Source organism: Paramisgurnus dabryanus, chromosome 7, assembly GCF_030506205.2.
Source record: "Paramisgurnus dabryanus chromosome 7, PD_genome_1.1, whole genome shotgun sequence".
Lineage (NCBI taxonomy): Eukaryota > Metazoa > Chordata > Actinopteri > Cypriniformes > Cobitidae > Paramisgurnus > Paramisgurnus dabryanus.
The window spans coordinates 7,796,463-7,817,331 of NC_133343.1; the positions used below are offsets into that span (position 1 = coordinate 7,796,463).

At 37.0% G+C, this 20,869-nt stretch overlaps 2 protein-coding genes across 6 annotated transcripts; both read right to left on the minus strand.

Moving 5' to 3' along the window:
• Nucleotides 1–2,421: 2,421 nt before the first annotated feature.
• On the minus strand, nt 2,422–6,754 carry ola1 (Obg-like ATPase 1). Of its 2 annotated transcripts, none has more exons than XM_065240257.1 (11): nt 6,636–6,754; nt 5,938–6,035; nt 5,543–5,686; nt 5,328–5,455; nt 4,528–4,703; nt 4,354–4,434; nt 3,808–3,905; nt 3,586–3,726; nt 3,165–3,261; nt 2,931–3,053; nt 2,422–2,780 (listed from the first exon to the last, which is right to left on the minus strand). In XM_065240257.1, the coding sequence occupies exons 2-11, from the start codon at nt 6,033–6,035 to the stop codon at nt 2,679–2,681; spliced, it is 1,188 nt and encodes a 395-aa protein (XP_065096329.1). In that variant the 5' UTR covers nt 6,636–6,754; the 3' UTR covers nt 2,422–2,678. The 2 variants fall into 2 exon arrangements, with proteins under 2 accessions (XP_065096329.1, XP_065096328.1); XM_065240256.2 differs by lacking the exon at nt 6,636–6,754 and adding an exon at nt 6,127–6,280.
• Nucleotides 6,755–8,187: 1,433 nt separating this feature from the next.
• On the minus strand, nt 8,188–20,787 carry gpr155b (G protein-coupled receptor 155b). 4 transcript variants are annotated; one of them, XM_065240249.1, is made up of 17 exons: nt 20,648–20,787; nt 19,740–20,192; nt 17,447–17,625; nt 17,145–17,365; nt 16,896–17,064; nt 16,658–16,813; nt 14,696–14,779; nt 14,197–14,317; nt 13,902–13,986; nt 13,113–13,203; nt 10,894–11,101; nt 10,743–10,814; nt 10,555–10,658; nt 9,882–9,977; nt 9,734–9,798; nt 9,520–9,657; nt 8,188–9,174 (listed from the first exon to the last, which is right to left on the minus strand). In XM_065240249.1, exons 2-17 carry the CDS (start codon nt 20,155–20,157, stop codon nt 9,126–9,128), a joined length of 2,256 nt encoding a protein of 751 aa, XP_065096321.1. In that variant the 5' UTR covers nt 20,158–20,192; nt 20,648–20,787; the 3' UTR covers nt 8,188–9,125. The 4 variants fall into 4 exon arrangements, with proteins under 4 accessions (XP_065096321.1, XP_065096323.1, XP_065096322.1 ...); XM_065240251.1 differs by having other exon boundaries at nt 8,188–9,214; XM_065240250.1 differs by having other exon boundaries at nt 19,740–20,256; nt 20,648–20,776.
• Between the last annotated feature and the right edge of the window lie 82 nt (nt 20,788–20,869).

Consider the following 20,869-nt stretch of genomic DNA (forward strand, 5'->3'; position numbering starts at 1 on the left):
ACCCCCCTCCCTCTGCCCCATATTTATACAGTGATGAATGAAAACAATTGTACAGACACTTCAAATGTTTAAAATCAAAATCTATTAAATTCAAATCTTCTCCCTTAAAGTTAACATATATTAACTGGTTGCTTCAAACTAGTAACTATATCAGAGTTTTCTGAGCATTTTTATCATATTGGTAAAGATTTTAGATCAATTAAAAATAGATATAAATCCATCCAGTCTCATTTTAACATTTCAAACTGGCACGTAATGTACAGTAATGGTGTCAGGCTAAAGAAACACCTAAAAGTCATTATTAAGCAGATTAATAAGTAAGTAACCTTGAAAATTAGGTCAGTCTAATCTGCCAGCAAATTATTCAGACCAGTTTTGTGAACCGGATCCACAACTTCTGTCTGACTTGAATCTTTATTCCTCTCATCATCACAAAGAAAAAACTAGAACTGTGACAAGATTTTCAACAGACAAAACAATATAGGGTTTGTGGAAACTTGGATACGCACACTACTCATACTGTATGGACCAATCATGATACAGTGTGTTATATTGCTATAATGTTTTTTTTTATTCATTGTAGCTGCATGAGAAAGATTGACCATTAGGTCCCAGGTGAAAAAGTAGTACACTTCCATAGTGTACTTAAAGTGCTTTAGTTTCGCACACTAATTTTGTACTTAAAATACTACAAATCTTTAAGATTATCTAAGTGTACTTATTTGTGCTATTTTGAGACACCATGAATATGAACTAAAATGCACTTCTAACATACTATCTCTGTATTTAAAAATGTATTAACACTTTCATACAAAGATGGGTTCAAGTTTACTACAAGTGGTACCTAAATACATTTTTAGCACATTTTAGTTCATATTTATGGTGTCTCAAAATAGCACAGTGAAGTACACTTAGATGATCTTAAGAACATCTCAAGAAGTACTAAAGTGGAATTTTTAGTATATTAAGTACAATTTTAGTGTGCGAAAATAAAGCACTTTAAGTACACTATGGAAGTGTACTACTTTTTCACCTGGGGTTCCTCAGATTTTGTACTATTTTGTTCAAAATGTAGAATAGTTTTAAAAATAGTTTGACCCCATTGCCATAAGACTGTTCAACACACATTAATGCATAATAACACTTTATAATGCCACCTTTGCAACTGGTCACTTATTGTCAAGCAATTATTTCTTATCTTTGTAATACATGTGTTTATCATTTGTGTATATAGCAATGATGTCAAATGTATATACAGTAGTCTGTGGAAAAGTATTTAAGGAGGTTTTTATTGTATTAATACATGGTACTTACAACATATATGACAATAAATGACCTTAACTTTGGAGATTTGGATACAATATTGTTACAATGCAAAAACTAAGTTGTGACTGCCGAGTTAGCGCTATGCTAGTTAATTCTTTTTGCTAGGGTTAAGGCTGCCAAGTTCTGCCATTGACGTTAGTTACGTTTTGCAGGTCCAGACTAAAAAAAACCCACAAACTCAGAAACTTCCATTTCCAATCTCAGAATAATGAATTGTTCCTCAAATGTTGTATCTTAATCTGATACAGGCTGAAACATAGACCATTTCCATTTTGGGAACAAACCCTCGGGTTGTAAATGGAAATGTAAAAACGTTGCGAGTAAAATATTGAAATCTTAAATATTTAAAGGGATAGTTCACATTAAAATGAAAATTCTGTCATCATTTACTCATCCTCATGTTATTCTAAACCTGTATAAATTTCTTTTTTCTGATGAACACAAAAGAAGATATTTTGAGAAATGATGGTAAACACACAGCAGAGCAGATAGTGACCATAGACTTCCACAGTAGGAATAAAAAATATATAATGGAATTTAATGGGTACCTTCAACTGTGTGCTTACCATTATTTATCGAAATATTTTCTTCATCATTTATCACAATACTTCCAAAATATTTTTTTCCTACTATGGAAGTCAATGGTCACCATCTGCTGTGTGTTTTTTTTTTATTACAAAATTTTCATTTTAAAGTTAACCATCGCTTTAAATTGTCCAATATGGCCAGTGACTGTTGCATCACTGCTAACAACACACATCATGTTAACACGTTTGTAATAATTATCTTACCAATGATCCATAGAGAAATCCTATATGTTGTAGTACATTAGGTAACCATGTTGGAACATAATTTCATCCACTGCCTTTTAGAGCAGTGTCTGGTGCGCACTTTTTATTTTACCAGTTATGTGCACCCCTGTTTATAAACCATTGATAATATAGTTATGCATATCCCATTTCTGTCATTAGTTCCTCCTAAGTTACATGGTGCACCTTTAAATTCTTACTGGCTGAACACCTGAAACTGGTGCATTACAAACACACTGAATATAAATACTAAGACCATTGTAAAATAACTTTGAGATTAACACACTTTGGTCTGAAGAAGTGTTTTATTGAAATAAAAGCCTGATTTGCTGTGTAATATGCAACTCTTGTAAACAGTTGAGCCATAATGGTAATCTCAATCATCAGCCAACATGATAAAATAAAAAGAAACTTAGACACCGCTAGGGTGTGAGTGTGTTCTGAATGTTCCAAAGCCAAAAATGAAGAGACTCGGCAAAGTTGCGACACAATGCTGCCCACAGGCCATATGGTAAAGTCCATCCAACTGGCTTTATGCTGACATCACTTCTTCTTGGGCTGATTTGGTGTGTTAAATTTGAAGAAGATGATGTCACCGTCATCCACAATGTAGTTTCGTCCCTGTTGTCGATACTTTCCTGCGGCCTGCAAGTATACGATAATATTATCAATTCAACATAGAACCTTATTATCAATAATTTTTTATGTAAAAATTGGTGTAATTTTAAATACAATGGCGTAAGAAACAATCGCAATTCGTTTTACTCAATAAACACAGCAACGAGAAATTCTCACCTTAGCAGCGTTTTCACTGCCCTCCTCTTTAAAGTCTACAAACTTCATGACTTCAGCCATAATGAAGCCCTTTTCAAAGTCTGTGTGGATCTTTCCGGCTGCTTGCGGGGCCTTGGTGCCTTTCTGCAAGCCGAACAAAATGCAAACACATTTTTTTAAGGTTCATAAGAAATAGCAGCAGATGTATGGATACACAACACTGTGTCTTTGAGAGTTCATGGGTAGATGGCTCACCCTGATGGTCCATGCACGGACTTCATCAGGTCCTGCTGTGAAGAAGTACTCCAGTTGCAAGGCTGCATACCCACTCTTGATGATCCTGGTCAAAATACTAAAACAAAAAAAAAATGGCTTAAAAGCATGCTTTTTTACCGCATTGTGAGGCACTATTTGCATGTAAAAAAGTATTGAGAGGTAAATTCACAAAACAACTAAACCACCCGCCATTCCAGTTTAACCAGATGCAAATCCCAGAGATGATACCCAATTTGCATCTCTTTAATGACTCTTGTGTTAAAACTGGCGGCCGGTACAAATAACCAATGTTATCAGTAGGCCCGATTTATTCTTAATAATTCTGCTTTGAAGATTACTTAAATCCAGCAAAGGGCGTGTTTGTGTGTTGTGTGAGAGAGAAAGAAGATAAAATGAAAACCTTTGCGTTTTGTTCTCCTCACAATATTTCTGTTTTTCTTCATCGCTCATGTCCTGATACTTGCTCTCAAATCCTCCACTGAATGGGATGACCAATGCACCTGGATCATGAGCATCAACCCACTCCTTGATCTTCACCAACCTATGAAAAAAAAGATGAGATGACAGCTGTTGGAATACATGAAGTACATTAACTAACAGCTGGTGAACAACCACGTCTCACCATTTATTCTTTTTCCTGATGTAATCTTTCTCCGAGAGGTTTACCAAATAGATCATTGGCTTGGACGTCAGGAATAGATACTTGTTCAAGACCTCAATCTGAAAAGATTGAAAACATTAGATTCAAATAATGCAAATAGCATTATTATATAAATAGTATATTTGTATATACAATAAAGACTTTTATGAAGTGCGATGCTAGGAGGTAAAGAGGTAGAGTCCAGCTCAATGCAAATGACAATGAGTAGAAGAGTATAGTACAGAAAGTGCAATATACAGAGATGAGGTATATATTCAATATATATGGCCAGTGTACTATGAGATGGGATTGTGCAAAAATATCAAGAATGTGCAAAAACATCAATAGACAGAAGGCATGATATAAAATTTAAGGTTGTCCAGAGGAGCAACATTATAGGTGCAATATTTTAAAGTGTAGTTTCCTCTAAAAAAAAATAAAATACAATTTTAACCTAAATACAAAACAACTAGTCTATTTGAGTTATATTCTTACTCAATTTTATAATACAAAGATTAGGATTCTAACCTCTTTGTCATTCCATTCACGGTAAAATCGAACATGTTTCTTTTCGTCGACCACCCATGACTTTATTTTACACATGATGTCCTGCAAGAAAGATAAATAGTAAGAAAAACAAATAAAAGTGAATAAAACAAACAAACAAACAAAAAACAATATTTCAATGTTTAGTTTACTCACATATTCAGGTTTCAGTTTTTTGTCGCTTCCCCTTACGGCGGTCTTCTCAAGCTTGTCTAGGATTGGCACGATCATCTCTTCATCCTTCAACCTCAGCTCCTCATGAATGATCTCTATATCTCTCACTGGGTCAACACAGCCCTCAACATGGATGATGTCTTCATCTTCAAAAGCCCCTGCACACAAAGAGTTGCAATTTTTAAGAGAAGAGAAAAAAAAATCACTATGTTAAAATGCTTTTTTTTAAAGGGGACATATCATGAAAATCTGACTTTTTCCACGTTTAAGTGCTATAATTGGGTCCCAAGTGCTTCTATTAACCTAGAAAATGTGTAAAAGAATGAACGCAGTAACTAAGTTTTGGTAAACTATTCTCTACAAGCACGTGAAAAAATAGCTTATTAAAATTTGGCTCCCCGTGTGATGTCAGAAGGGGATAATACCACCCCTTAATCTGCACTATCCAACAAATTTAGCAGCATCTGGCGGTGAGACCTTTCAAAACGTATTAAAAAAAAGTGACGGTAGACGCCACAGGACAAGCATATCATTGTCTGAGACAGCAAAGTGACAAAAGGTGCACTATAGAACAGATTAGGACTACTATAAAAACATGCCGGCAAAATGGTGACTTCCATGTAAGGGGGCCCGTGTGTATGTAGATAAAAAAGGCTAATTCTAAAACAAAATTAAGACTTTGTAAAAGTTTATAATGGGACACCTTTAAAAAACACAATGGACCCAAAAAAATCCTGATGATTCCATCACTTTTCATCAGTTTAATTTGGTGATCTACTCACGTGTCATATGAAAGATGGCATCACAAGCACTGATGTGGGAGAGGAAGGCATTTCCCAAACCTTGGCCTTCATGAGCACCCTTCACCAATCCTGCAATATCCACCACATTCAGAAACGCTGGAACCTTACTGAAGACAAAAGGAGATTAAGGTCATGAGACAACTGTTGGCAGAAGATTTTTGTATATCTGCATTAAATAGACACGCAGTGGGCACCTTGCCGGTTTGTGGTACTGGCACAGGAAGTCATAGCGCTCGTCTGGAATGGGCACTCGGCTCTCGTTTGGGTCGATGGTGCAGAAGGGAAAGTTCTCCGCAGCTGCCTGACTTTTTGTCAGAACATTGAAGAAGGTTGATTTTCTGCAATCACAAAAAATGAATAGATAAAGTGGACTGAAAATATGATATGCATTGACATTTGATGTTCATTTTACATGCAAAAATTAATACATACATAAATGAATATGCCAGATTGCAGCCATTCAAAAACCAATGCCATTTTTATAACAGATCGCATCATCCAGATCATTTCACATGGGATAGCAAGCAGGATGAGTTACCATCAAGCAAAAACTGTATTCCACGAATGCATAAGCTAACAGTTGTCCTACCCCACATTTGGTAATCCAACAATTCCAATTTTCAACGAAGTCCCAAAACGTCCAATCAGAGGTGGTGGTTTTGGTTCTTCTCCCTTCTTTGGAGCCATCTGCGTAAAAACAATTCATACTTTCACTGTCTTTAATGCATGACATAACCAACACAACACAACTAGAAATGCAGATCTTCAGCCACCACACCTTTTTAGGAGCCATGATTTAATGCTGTCAATACTTTCATGCAATATTACGAATGAAGTTTACTTTGCATTATTCAAAATATAGGCAGTTTATTCGCTAAGCTAACTGCGGTAAGTCTGTCTGGTTGCCATTTCACGACAGTGATCCCAGTGCCAGTGGACACCCCATCACGATCCCAAAATAGCCTACACATGCAGTGTAAACTGACCGGCCTGATTCACAGTACAGGGGTAAAAATATATGCCACTCTCTGGACAAGTAATAGAAGTTATAAGTGTATCACACCCCTGCACCGGAGCCAAGTGATAGCCGTTTAAATAAAGCACTGAATCGTTGCATGTCCACCTGAGAGCATCAATACATCGATCTCTAATTCATTACTGTAACGTTATAGCAGTTAGCATGCCGGTCAAATGGACATAAAATACGTTGCAAATAGACAGTTCGAATAAAAATGAAGATTTTTTTGACATGTATATATAAACAAATGAAACGTATGTTTGTATCACCTTGATATCAAGCAATTTCCCTATACGAAGGGGAATTTAGATGTGCTTAGTTAACACACGCTGCTCCACACGTCGGCCGATGAAACGGAAAGAACGCGCATACCGGAAGCGTCTGGAATCCGCGCATTCTGATTGGTCGAGACGAGTTATGATGCAATGATGACGTTATGGTAAACGCAGACAAGATGACGAAGACTATTATACTTAATGTTTTTTTTTATTTTTATTGAATGTCAATGAATTTACTATTTTATATTTGTATTTCTTTTGTCTTGCAAAAAAAAGATGACGTAGACAATCCAGGACATCCGTTTAAAATACAAGGTCTTTTAATTTTACTTAGCAAATGTTTTATCCCCAAATGCAAATTTCTGGAAAAGATCCCCTTTTGTCAATAGTTCTTTGAGATTAAAATTCTTACGTTTTGTCTTCGATAGGCATTAAATACAAAAATCCCAGAAAAGTCAAAGACTGCTTTGTTAAACTTTTCATAATTTCCCTCTGGCCTTGCTTTCTTTTTTACATTTTTTTCTTTCAAATTTTGATTCCTGTTTGTTATTGTTACAAATGAGTGTATGCTGTAAACCTGTAAAAAATGTTTAGGAATTGATAAATTAAAAAAATAGAATAGAATAACAAACAAAAAACAAGACTGTCTTACTAACAAATTTAGTTAAAGGGATAGTTCACCCAAAAATGAAAATTCTTTCATTATTTACTCACTCTCATGTTAGTATAAACCCGCATAAATTTCTTTGTTTTGATGAACACGAAGGAAGATATTTTGAGAAATGTTCGTAACCAAACAGTTTGTGGACCCAATTTCTTTCCATAGTATTATTTTTTCCTACCATGGAAGTGAACAGCGTCCACGAACGGTTTGGTTACAACATTTTTCAAAATATCTTCCTTCGTGTTCATCAGAACAAATTTATGCAGGTTTATAATAACATGAGAGTGAGTAAATGATGACAGAATTTTAATTTTTGGGTGAACTATCCCTTTAAAAACACTGCGTCATCCACTATTTTTCCTGAATACAAATATTTATCTTCATCCCTTTGATTTATGCATAATAATATAAAACAACAGATTATTGCAATTGTTGTTTATATCTACTAAAATATTTGATTGATAAATGTAATGTATTGTGTGAAATAAGCGTTTATATGTAAATTAGTGCTGAGCAAAGTTCAGTCGCGATTAATTTGCATAATATGTGTGTGGGTACTGTGTGTAATTGTTATGTATATTTAAACACACTCGTATACATATTTTATAACATTTTTATTTGTATATATAATATATAAAAATATAAATAAATATATACATACACTCTAAAAAATATTAGGTTGTTTTTAACTAAACTAAATATTTCTTAAATACGTGTGTGTTTATTTTTTATATATAATAAATCTATATTTATCATACATGAATGTTTTCCTGTTAACGTTCATACTTTTATTCTGAAATATTTACATAATTCCTTATATCATACATATATATATATATATATATATATATATATATATATATATATATATATGGAATTATGTTATTATTTACGAAATTATACATTTTAAGTCTGAAATGCTTTACTACAGTCTAGAAACTATTGGCACTTACATCCATCTTATGACACTAGTTAAACTTTATTATACAAACAATGTATGTTGCATAAACAATGATTGACTTCAATAAAGAAGGAAACAATACAGTACAGTTTTTACCACTGACCACTTTCTTTTTTTTTCTAATGCCATCTAGATATGAGGCTATGAGGTACTCAGTCACAGAAAGATAATTTTCATGACTTAAACAGATTCACATCAGCAACACATAAGAACATGCAGGTAAACAGTGCTATAGGTTGAAAAAATTTACTATTATAAATACCAGACATACTTCGATCAGTAGAAATGAGCTAAATGTCCAGTTATCTACTCTTAAAACATAACTGTGGGAAAATCTCAAAGCTGAGCTTTGTAAACATGACATGTATTCCTTTGCTACAATGCCATCAAGACTCGCAAGTAACACAAAGCATACTATCAAAATTCCAGTCACAAGTAAGTTTGTAGACAATTGGCCTGTGAGGGTTTCAGTGTTTACTATTAAATCACCATTGCAGTAATCAGTGCAGACGTTTATGAGCTCTTGAACATTTGTGCATGAGATAAAAAAGAATCCTATGGCACTTACATGCCATGCATAGAAATTTAGGAAATACAAAACATCATGGTGCTCCATTTTAAGTGTTTTCCAGTTGATTGCTGATTTAAGTCCTTGTCCAGGTGATTAAAATCCTTGTTTGAAATTGTGTCACATCACCTAAAGTGGGCACCCATTTACTTGATCACTTAATAGTATTCCAGGATATTGTAAACCACACAGATATAGCAAATCTTCTGAAAGCAACAAGTCAGCTATCTTTGACCACACCCACAAAATGAACCGACAGCGCAGGTACCATTGACCACACTTTGTCGATCAAAGAAAGGATTCTCCTACTGGTCCGGTAAGAGATTCAGAAGATCCACTAAGAAGGAAGTGAAAGGAACAGATAAGAGAGGAAGAAACTGGACAGAACAAATAATAAAGAGTAAGCATACACAAATATGGATGCAACATCACATAAAAATACAATTAAAATAGTTTATTCGCAGGGATATTTGTCACCCATGATGTTATTTCATAAGAAGTTGAAAAAAGTGAAGTCACTTCGCATATTTTCATAAAAAATGACTGATGCAAGAAAATCAAATGTTTATAGATGATGTTCATATAAAAAAATATGCTGACCTCCATTAATACTCTTTTGAAAACATGTACATTTTGCATTTTAATATAATATTTAAGCACATGCCCTCCTACACACACTCACCCTCTGTTACGTACGACATCCTGAACACACTGATCTTTGTGGTAGCGCACGAACTGCGTACAGGTGAGTCGAATCTCCTCTTGCACTGCGGTTGGCTCTGGGTTTTCACCCTGCCCGAAACCACACAGAGCAGCCAGCCTACAAACATACCTGGTGAAATCGTTGTCCGAGTTAAGCGTAAAAACACAACCGTGGTAAATTTTCAAGTATTTACCTCTTTTTGAATGGAAGAATGATAAAATGTTCATCCAACCCAAAAAGCGCAAAGGATATAAAACCCTGATCGAAAAGAAAGGTATTTTAAACATTTACAGCGACTTTGCATTTGAATCTTGCAAGACGACGTGTGAGACTGTGGTCACCTGTCCATAATTGGCTACAGCACAAAAGAACTGCAACTCCAGGTAGAGTCGCCCTGGATCTGCATTGAGCAACCACCACAGGCAGCTGGACAGGTTCTGAAATATTGAAATAAATACGTTAAAATATTTATACAGTCTAATTTATTGTACATTAATAAGTATGACAGACGCTGGCATCCAAAGTGACTTACAAAGTTTATGGGTACCGCCAACAAACATCTATTTCTGAATGGCCTGAGGCATTAATATTAATATTAAGATTAATATTCTGCATGTTATTAAAGGGGCCATGGCATGATGTCATAAGGAGCTCTTATTATAATGATACCGCCCCTAAATCTGCACTATCGAACCACAGCACAGCCATTTAGTGCAGAGAGAAAGAGAAAAAATAATTGACAGCACACTGGAGTTTGAATTGCCTCAAACCACCATCATTGTGATCAGTGTTTGCACATCATCCGCTTATTAAAATTTTAAAGGACACATCCAAAACGGCACATTTTTGCACACACCTACAAAGTGGCAATTTTAACATGCTATAATAAATTATCTATATGGTATTTTGAGCTAAAACTTCACATATGTGCTCTGGGGACACCAAAGATTTATTTGATACCTTAAAAAAATTATTGAGACATGGCCCCTTTAAAAAAATTAAATGGGTGCGTACCGCCAACAAGCTGATAATCAGAAGCAGACAAAGGAGTACATGCCGAGCTATCTGTCTCCCCTCCTGTACGCGAGTAGAGCCTGACGCCTCGCTCAGCAGAACCCCTAAAAAACAGAAACATGTATACGCATATACACTACTGAAACGTAATGCATTTAATAACTTACAAGACATTTATAATATATAACCTGTTGATGGCCTTGGTGGGTCGTTCAGATGTCCAACTATCATATCTGGCATTGGTTCGCTACCAAAACCATCTGTCAACAACAGAGAAGGTATAATAGACATAAATACTAAAAAAAAATACATATCGATATCAAAGAATATCGACTATACCCGTGTTGAGGCTGCTGTGGGTTGGTGTAAGCACTGGTGAGTACTGGCTGTCTGTTTGGGGGTGTCTCACATCTTCTGTTGTACCCGTCATGAAGTTCTGCACAAGGGCTTCATAGTTCTGCTCCTCCTGGACCCCTCGGCCCAAACCCATCAGAGACAGGCCACCCAGAACGATGCTGCAGCCCAAAACCAGAAGAGTACACACCATCTGAAACGACATGGATATCCATCAATAGTTAAAATGAGCATTTTGTGACTTTTATAAAGATCTCGAAAGAAGATCACCACCATGTTTCTACAGCAGCCCTAAGTAGACTAACTGTTCTATAGAGAGCATTTTTGACGATCACATGTTTGTCCTGTGGTGGCTAGCGTAGCTTCTCTATGCGCTTTGAAATATGGCATTTTTCCGTTGCATAGTACCCCACGGTGTAGTTTAGTTTGGGTCGGGTCAGCTCACCTCACTTTGGCGTGGTTAGCTTTTCCATCGAGTTTAGTATCACTTCGTAGTGGGAGGGATTATAGACGTGTCGTTATATTTGCGCTGCCAACTGCTGTGACATCATACAAGTGAGAGCGTTGTTGTACATTCCCATACATTTATTTATTCCTCAGTCCGCCACAAAATTAAAATTGACCACCACAAATAGATGTTTGCACATCGCGTTTATCACTACATCTGTCTCACATGACAGTTTCTGTTCAAACACCGGTGGCGTCAGCCGACGGCGCTCCGCTGTGCCTCATTGAAGTTGCATTTAAGCATATAATGCTGACGTGCTCGTCGCAAATGTTCCGCCACAGACTGTAGGTCTGGAAAAAACTGTTATCGTGTTCCTGATTCTCAACCTGTGGATGTTTTTCATCGCTAAAAGGGAGTTTGGGAACTTATAGCAGAGCACAGATGACAACATGTTTGCTCGAGACAGCACAAGCTAGCACTAAAGGTAAAGCTAATCTTTTATATTATAGCAATTAAGCTGGTAGTGACGATTCTCTAAGACCAATCAGTGATCTACAGAGTTTTCGCGTCACGTTTGGTATCAGCTCGGGTCGCTTGGAACCCCAACCAAGGTGGTACGAAAAAAGTATCGGGTACCACATACTGCACCTAATGGAAAAGCTCCCAAAAGTAAGCTGACCCGACCCAAACTAAACCAAACCGTGGGGTACTATGCAATGGAAAAGCGCCCAATAGAGGGGTGAGCTGTGGACTGAGCCATTGGCTGCAATTCAAAATCTCACCACTAGATGCTGCTAAAAATCTACACAGTGGACCATTAACTCTTTCACCGCCAGCGTTTTAAAAAAAAGTTGCCAGCCACCGCCAGCGTTTTTCATGATTTTCACCAAAGTTTAATGCCTTCCAGAAAATGTTCTTCTTTAAATATATAAAAACATACAATATACCAAATGAAAGAACAGACCCTCTGCTTTCAAAAAAAAAAAAAAAATGTTTCATCCTACCTTTAGTGGTTCTTTTGCAATCAGCTTTTGAATATGGGTAGGTTTTGCAAAAACACCATATTTTGAGCAAAAAGCAGAGATAATTCCATTTTTATGACAGACTTTTCATAGAGATCCCATTCAGAGCGATCTTTAAAACAGACACGGACATGCAGCAGCTTGCCATAGGGCAATACTTTGGCGGGGAAGTGTTTTCTCTTAATTGACGAGATATCTCGTCAATGGCGGGGAAAGAGTTAAACAGCACCTATTATCCAATTCATGGTTTTACATTTCCTACGGTGTGTTAGTACATGTTAGCGATATGCAAAAAAGTACAAATCTCAAAGTAAACCATGAAGTGAGTTATCGTTTCCAACTTAAATCTCTTCTCTTGGATTACAACAAACACACAGATTGTAGGCGACAGTTTACGTTCTCGGCCTGTTGACGTGGACATGACGGTCATTTTCATAATTCTACCCGCTTCTAACTCTTGGCCTGTAAGTAGTCTATGTTTTCATATTTAAAGAATTTACTACTGACTAAACCATGATTCAAACGCAAGTTTTGTGCAGTGTAGAGTAGGGCTTGATGTTTGTCGTTTCTACGATCACAAATGCAGACATGCTTTTATGTTTTAGTGTGTCTTTTTAAACCATAAACCACGCAAACGCATTGTATTACAGCAAATACACAAAATAACGAACATAATAGGTGCTCTTTAAAGTGTAAATGAGTAAGGTTTTATAATTGCTTCGATTTCAACATACCTGCCCTTTGCCGTAAAAGAAGGCAGAGTCAAAGTTGTCCATCATTCTTTGTCCTACTATAAGCAAACCACTCACAACGACAAAAGGAATGCTAAGGGAATAAAAATACAAATATTTTAAATTAGATAAATAAACTAAAGCAGTTTCTGTAGATTTTTACAGACATTTTTATTTAAAAATTTTGCTTGCCAACTGCAAACAATATAAAAACTATATAACTTGTCAGAGAAAGAGTAGTTATTATTAATTAAATATATAATTGTACATTGAATATTTACAATTTATCGTCATTTTTGTGTCCACCATTTCATAAAAACAATAAGCCACTTAATACTTTGTTTGCATTGCTTTGGTGTGTTGCTTTGTTTTCCAGGAATAACATTTTTGGTGAAACTTTACAATAAGGTACATTAGTTAACATTAGTTAACTACATTAGTTAACAAAAACTAATAATGAACTGCACTTATATATAATTTATCAATCTTTGTTCATGTTAATTTCAACAATTACTAATACTTTATTTAAAAAAATTTCTTACCGTTAGTTAATGCACTGCGAACCAACATGAAAAAAGAATTAACAGCTTTATTTCTATTAACTAACAATAACAAAGATTAATAAATACATTAAGTTAATACATTAACTAATATTAACTAATGAACCTTATTGTAAAGTGTTACCACTTTTTTATATACCGGTACTGTAAATAAAAGTGGGTTGACTGGGGCAAAAATTCATGCAAAATGTACAAACAATAAGTGTACACAAAACACACATACTGTACTCACCCCCATCCGAACACCATGAAAATCCACGGTTTCACCTTCAAATTTTCATTTCTCCTCAATAATGTGAGAGAAAACGCCAAAAGACCTACAACACAATATCTACACAACTACTAAACACCTCTACTGCACAACACAATAATGTTACTTAAGATCACAAAGCGAAATTAGCCCCTACACTCACTAAAAGTTGAAATGACTTATTAATTCAAGTTGTTTAAGTTAAAAAATGTAAGTGCAAGAAGGAATTTTTTACAGTGTATCTATCAGGTGTTGTTTATGTTTGGTGATTTGTTACCTGTCCACATGTAGGTACTGTACAGACACCCGTAGAGAAGAGTAAAGATGACAATCTGGCCAAACGCACTCCCCTGCTCAAGCACAAACTTCCAGATGATCATCCACACGCATGTTAGGAGCTGCACAAGAGACAAAATAAATGTAGTAACACATTTAAATGTAGATTCAAAGTTTTAATATATTCAATTCTGAAAGAAGTTGTTTTGGCCGATTCTAGCATAATGCTAAGGGACTTTTAGGATGATATAGGTGGTTCCTACAGCCAGGTGTCTATGATATTATAGTAATCCATTTTTTTAAAGTAGGTCCATTTTATTGCAAAACATTTTATTATGTTTGCTTATAAAAAATAATAGCACATCCATAAACAACAAGCAAAAGAAACTGAGGTGGCAACAATGCCCGTAGCACAAATGAGTCGTTAAAAAACAATTTTATATAAAAAAGAGTGAAAACAATTATGAACATGTTGTTTGTCTTTGTGCAAACGATTGTACCTGTGCAAAGAACAGATTTGTGGCAAACATATGTGGTGGTGTCCTAAACTTCTTACTCAGCAGCATGACAGCAAGCGTCCAAACCTACAACACACACATTTTGATAATCCAAATTCTTTAGGGATCAGATATTTCATCTCTGTTTAATGCAATTCCTTAGATTTGTAATCCTATTAACATGTATGTACACATTCTCTACGGTTACACACTTTACAAAGCAAAGTCTGCCATTGTTCAGGTGTTGATATCCAAGTGTTTGATCCATTCAGGCCAATATTCAGAGGGATTAAGAATTTGATTAAATATGATGACTGACTTAAGACAATCACAGGGAACTCAGCCAATCGCTGTGCTGCATAGTGTTCTCACCTGGCAGTTTCCCCCCAAATTTACACTTTAGGACCTCAATAGCTACCCTTACATGCAACCAAATAATCAGTTTGTAATCATATTGATATCTTTATCAGATTGAAAAGCTTTCATGTAAACACCGTAATCAATACGATTGAGGTTGATTGTATGCAAATATTGATCGCATTGAAAATGGTGGCATAGTCCAATGACCAAATCAATAAAGTATGCATGTAAACGTGTGAATCGTAGTATTTTCTCAAATCGGATGCAAAAATACCTTGTGCACATGCGCAGCAGAATTGTGCTTAAATTCACATCTTATATATTTAACACACATCACATGATTTTCATCACAGAAAAATGCAAGGGCAAGGCGATGGCCTTATTATTTGTGCTGTGAATAGTCATTGGGATGCTTTGGGCTAGTTTTTAATGTCTACTGGGCTGGTTTTGATTCACAAATCTGGCAACCCTGGCTGTACGCTTGGGCAGAAATTTGGTTCAGATTATACATTATAACATTTCAATCAGATTGCAATGTTTAGGGTACATGTAATTTCAGTTGGATTGACAAACTTTGTGCATGTAAACATAGCCATTGAGAGCACAGTGAGCTCAGTTGGTAGGGCATTGCATTAACAGTGCAAAAGGTTATGGGTTTGATTCCCAGGGAACACACATACTAAAAAGTATACCTTTTAAAGTCGCTTCGGATAAAAGTGCCTGCCAAATGCATAAATGTACATTTTAGGCCACCACAGGCTTTGTTGTTTTAGCAAATATTTAATGACCATCTATGTTTATTATTCACTGTCTTATTAACTCTTTCCCCGCCATTGACGAGATATCTCATCAACTAAGAGAAAACGCTTCCCCGCCAACGACGAGATTTTCCGTCTTTCCGCAATACCGCTATTATCCACCAGGTGGCGCCCTTCCGCAACTTTTTAAAACCGGAAGTATTGCCCTATGGCAAGCTGCTGCATGTCCGTGTCTGTTTTAAAGATCGCTCTGAATGGGATCTCTATGAAAAGTCCGTCACAAATATGGAATTATCTCTGCTTTTTGCTCAAAATATGGTGTTTTTGCAAAAACCTACCCATATTCAAAAGCTGATTGCAAAAGAACCACTAAAGGTAGGATGAAACGGTTTTTTTTGTTTGAAAGCAGAGGGTCTGTTCTTTCATTTGGTATATTGTATGTTTATTTATTTAAAGAAGAACATTTTCTGGAAGGCATTAAACTTTGGTGAAAATCATGAAAAACGCTGGCGCTGGCTGGCAACTTTTTTTAAAAACGCTGGCGGTGAAAGAGTTAAAGGCGGGGTGCATGATTTTTTAAAAACACTTTAGAAAAGTGAGTCGGGCCGGGTACCAAAACACACTAGTAGCCAATCAGCAGTAAGGGGCATGTCTACTAACCGACATCGTTGCCTGGGTTACATATGTGTGGGTGGGGTCTATCAAAACAAGGTCCAGATTCTATTGGGGTAGGGGCGTGTTTGTTTAGGTGATTTCAAATATCAACATTGGCTTCCAGGGATCATGCACCCCGCCTTTAAGGTACATTATTAAAAAATTTTACATGTTTATGCATTCTGACACTCACCAGGGCTATTAGACTGACAGCACTGATGTTCAAGCTCACGTCCTGTAACTCCGTCACAAGGGACGTGGCCTCCATCCATGGAATTGTCAGTAACCATGCCGACACATACATGATGGGCGCTGACAGGAATGTGCTGATGACCATCCCAGAGGTCACCTATACCACACAAAATACACACACTCAGTACAGTACTCTTACACAGCCTCCAGTAAACAGAGGAGAATGCACATGCACTTACCACCTCCAGCTCCATGTTGTACTGGGCAGCATAAATGCCCACACTGGGTGCGGTAGGGAAGACTCCATACAAGAAAGCATAATCAGACAGACTGGAGTGATTCACAAAACTGAAATTACCAGCATCTAATAACTCCACCATGTTTTTACACATCAACGGCATAACCAGCCTAGAAGAAAACCACATAGCGTTACATAAAAAAAAGATTTGCCTTTACAAAAAATTTATAATGGTTTCTATTTCACTCACAGTTTGGCAGTGATAAGCAAAATGAGAGAAACCCCTGTTGTCCGCGTGAGCTTGCGCATCTGTCCCACCATGTTCAGTCCCAGGTAAAAGAGCGCCGCCCCACCGAACGAGTTTGCCAGTCCATCAACAAACTCCCCGAGCAAAACGGGGACACGCCCACCAAACAGAAAATGGGAGAGAATTCCTACAATAACCATGAAGACTATTGGATTCTTCAAAATCTGAAAATAGGATAAAAGAAATGATGCATAACATAGTCAACATGCTCTCAAACTTAAATACGCATGGGGACAACTACACACCTGCAGTACGACAGTAAACATCACGTGTAGTTTGCTGTAGTTGCAGTCGGTGGTCTGTCTCCATCGCTGGATCTCACACAGCGCAAAGCCCACTGGATTTAGCAAAATCAATGACACAGGGGCCACCAGATATATATACTGTACATACTCCGGGTATGAACTTCTGTACAGAGCATCCACTGTATGGGGAATAGGAATGTATACGTCACTGTATGATTAGTTCACTCCAAAATGACAATTTGCCGAGTTTGTTCAGCTTTGTAATGGCACTAGATAGTGCCCCATTTTATTTAGAACGAACAGTGAAGACTGGAGATTTTATTGAAGTGGAAATGTAAAAAGTCTGAAATGTATTCAGAGGGTTTTGCAAAGAAATTGACATTTGTGTAAATTAGGCTTTCATGTACTGACTACTAGCCTTTTAATTGATATTAAAGTGAAAGTATTGAACCTAAACACAAAAGCCGGATAAAAAAAATCATAAGTTACAATTCACACTTAATTGTTGTGTGTAGGTCCTACGGCGTAAAAGTAGCAGCAGCTTGTTGTGTATTTTGTGACTTTCCTTAACTTGGCCAACCTTTGTTCGTTGCAAATGGAAATGCCTATGTAGGAATGCAACGCAGACATTTTTGACCTGATGGGAGGACCAATCACAGCACTTGCAGTCCGTGTAGAACGAACGCGTTGTTACATTTTTGGTGAGGTACACGTACGGCTACAGAGCGGAACTTACACATGACTATAAATTACTCTTTATGGTGCGTTCACACCAGACGCGAATAACGCATTAAGCGCGAGTGATTTAAATGTTAAGCCAATACAAAGACGCAATAGATGTCCTGCAGCGCAATTCGTATGAATTGAGCTATTCTGGCATTTGATGCACGTTAACACGTGATTCGTGCCAGTAAAAAAATCTAAACTTTGATGGATATTTGGGCAACGTTAACCAATTAGGAGCTTGCTCTAGTAGTGATGTGATTACGATGTAGGAAGATGAGGCAGAAATACGAAACAACGATGGAGGACAAAATCATCGGAGCTGTACCACACATAAGAACCGCCCACCACTTTAAAAAAAAAAATGCAATTGCGCAACACTTTACCTGCTCCTGAGAGGGAACGGCTATTAAACATGTGCACGAGAGAGCATGCACGAGCCTAGTCCTTCTCATGCACCCTTGTTTACAAGTTGCTGTCGGTATGACTCATAAATTGAGATGTTTACCGTGTCTGCGCGGTTCGTGACTTGTGCCAGGGCTTGCATCGCTAATCATAGCTTACAACTTTTACTAGCAGTGATTTTAAATGGATTTCTTCATATAGCAGGGCAAACTTTACCTGTCGAGTAGAAACTTCGCGACTGATGCGTCAGTGGGAAGCCCAACCTGTGCTTTTAGCGCACACTAGCGTGTGAAATATTCTCCCAAAAACACTCTGGTCTTGTTTCTTTCTTCCGAGGCCTTTCTCTTCTTGTCATACAATTCGTAGACACTTTTTCTCTTGTGACCCTCAGACATTTTTAAAAACATGATGAGAATGCGAGCTTCAATGAATGGCTGAAACCGTAGACCACCACACATAAACACCTGAAAGTGCCCATGTGCAGTAAGCGAACCCAGGGACAAGCACGTATGACGGCGTTACGTAAACATATCACTAGAATGATTGACAACTAGGATGACCAATAGTCATGATGATCCACCCAGAAAAAGAAAATCTTTCGCTATACCTTTAAACTGGCAAAATGAGCGTATTCGCGTCTAAATTTCACGTGCGAATGACGTGAATTTCACGCACGAATGACACTGGTTAACTTAACTTAAAAATGTTCAAGTGTCCACCTACAAGCAAATAGCACAATGTATTTGCTTTATTTGCGTCTGGTGTGAATGCACAGTTAGAGGGTTTCGCATCTTTAGCTTCGCGACTTTATAAGCAATGGCTACCTGCATGATCACGAAAGAGTTGAGTTCAGAAGAAAAGGTTGACCTCTGCCCCAACGTTACAAAAATCCATGACTTCGGACAACATTTAATATGTAAGTTTTTGATGGATGGATGCACTTTTTCGGAGATTTAAAAATGGGGCACTATCCAATGTCATTATAACGCTATAAAGAGCCAAATATTATTAACTCTGCGGGCGTTTGGCTGAAAGTAAAAGGACAAATACACACAGGACGGCTTGATGGCGAGTAAAATATGGGCTAAATATTATTTCGGGGTGAATTATTCCAATTATGTCAATATGTGTCCCTTATATTCGTTTTATGTTACGGTATCCTCACCTATTGGATAGCCCAGTGCAAAGTCGTTGCTCTGAGTGGCAAAGATAGCATACAGTCCAGCTTTACTAAATTTGCTCTCTGGACTCGCCACCAACAGGGTCAAGACACCCACCAACAAGAACACACACACTTTTGCGATTAAGATGCTCCATAGAAAAGACCAGACAACGTGTTCGAACCGCAGCTCCACCATGTTCTTAAAGAGCAGGGCTGGAAGTGCAAAACATGACACAAAGCTGCCCAGGCCTTTGACTTGTCCCACGCTGATGATGTCACTGCGACCCGCCACATACCCACACAGGATGATGCCAAAGCATTCCAGCAGGGCCGGGAAGAGATTGTCGATAGACATTGCTGGTGCTGCAAGAGGGCTGTGGGTGATGTTAAGCCCATGAATGCTAACATATTGGTCCTGCATGATGATGTCACAGAGGTTGACCTCTGAACGAGGATCTAAGAGTGAAGGTCAGAGGAAACAGAGTTGAAGTGTACTGCAATGGATGTTAAACAATCTTCCCTACAGAGGGGATGCAAGTGACATATTTGTATTACAAAAGGGGCAAACAGATTCAGTTGAAAATTAATTTAAACAAAATAATCCTTACCAAATATTTTAATTGGTAAAATATGTATTTTTGACGCTAAGAAAATAAAATTAGTAATTTATTAACGTTATTTATATACGAGTAAAATACATTTCAAATAAAATAGTTAATAATAAAAACTATTAATAACACTGATTATTAATTAAAAACACAGAATCAGAGGAACTCTTATGTCTAATATGTGATACAAAATAAAAGAAACGTCTTATGATAATCAAGGCCATGAATGCACAGCTTAATCAACATGCGATTATCAACGTCTAGCAATAAATTACAGAAATATAAAAGTTATTCGTGGCGTACCATATATTCACGTGTTGGTCGGATCGATAAATGACCTGGATATTATGTTGTAAAAGAAGAAACACGCTACAAACATCCATGTTTTCACCCTGCAACAGCCGCATCTCAGGCGCACACGCCGTTACTTTCCAATAGGTGAGTTCGACTTGTTGTGTCGCTGCGCAGACCTATTGTCATCTGCCATCAAGATATCGCGAGAGCGATTTAAAATATCTAGTTTTG

Excerpts from the sequence above, each read along its gene's own strand:
- ola1 (XM_065240256.2), bottom strand. Across the intron at positions 5,687-5,937 it reads GTTGGATTACCAAATGTGGG|AAAATCAACCTTCTTCAATG; the intron begins GTAGGACAACTG and ends TTGTGATTGCAG. Across the intron at positions 3,727-3,807 it reads ATCAGGAAAAAGAATAAATG|GTTGGTGAAGATCAAGGAGT; the intron begins GTGAGACGTGGT and ends TTTTTTTCATAG.
- gpr155b (XM_065240249.1), bottom strand. The coding sequence starts at position 20,157 with ATGCAGGACCAATATGTTAGCATTCATGGGCTTAACATCACCCACAGC. Across the intron at positions 13,987-14,196 it reads CAGTACCTACATGTGGACAG|GTCTTTTGGCGTTTTCTCTC; the intron begins GTAACAAATCAC and ends ATTGTGTTGTAG. Across the intron at positions 10,659-10,742 it reads CCCACCAAGGCCATCAACAG|GGGTTCTGCTGAGCGAGGCG; the intron begins GTTATATATTAT and ends TCTGTTTTTTAG.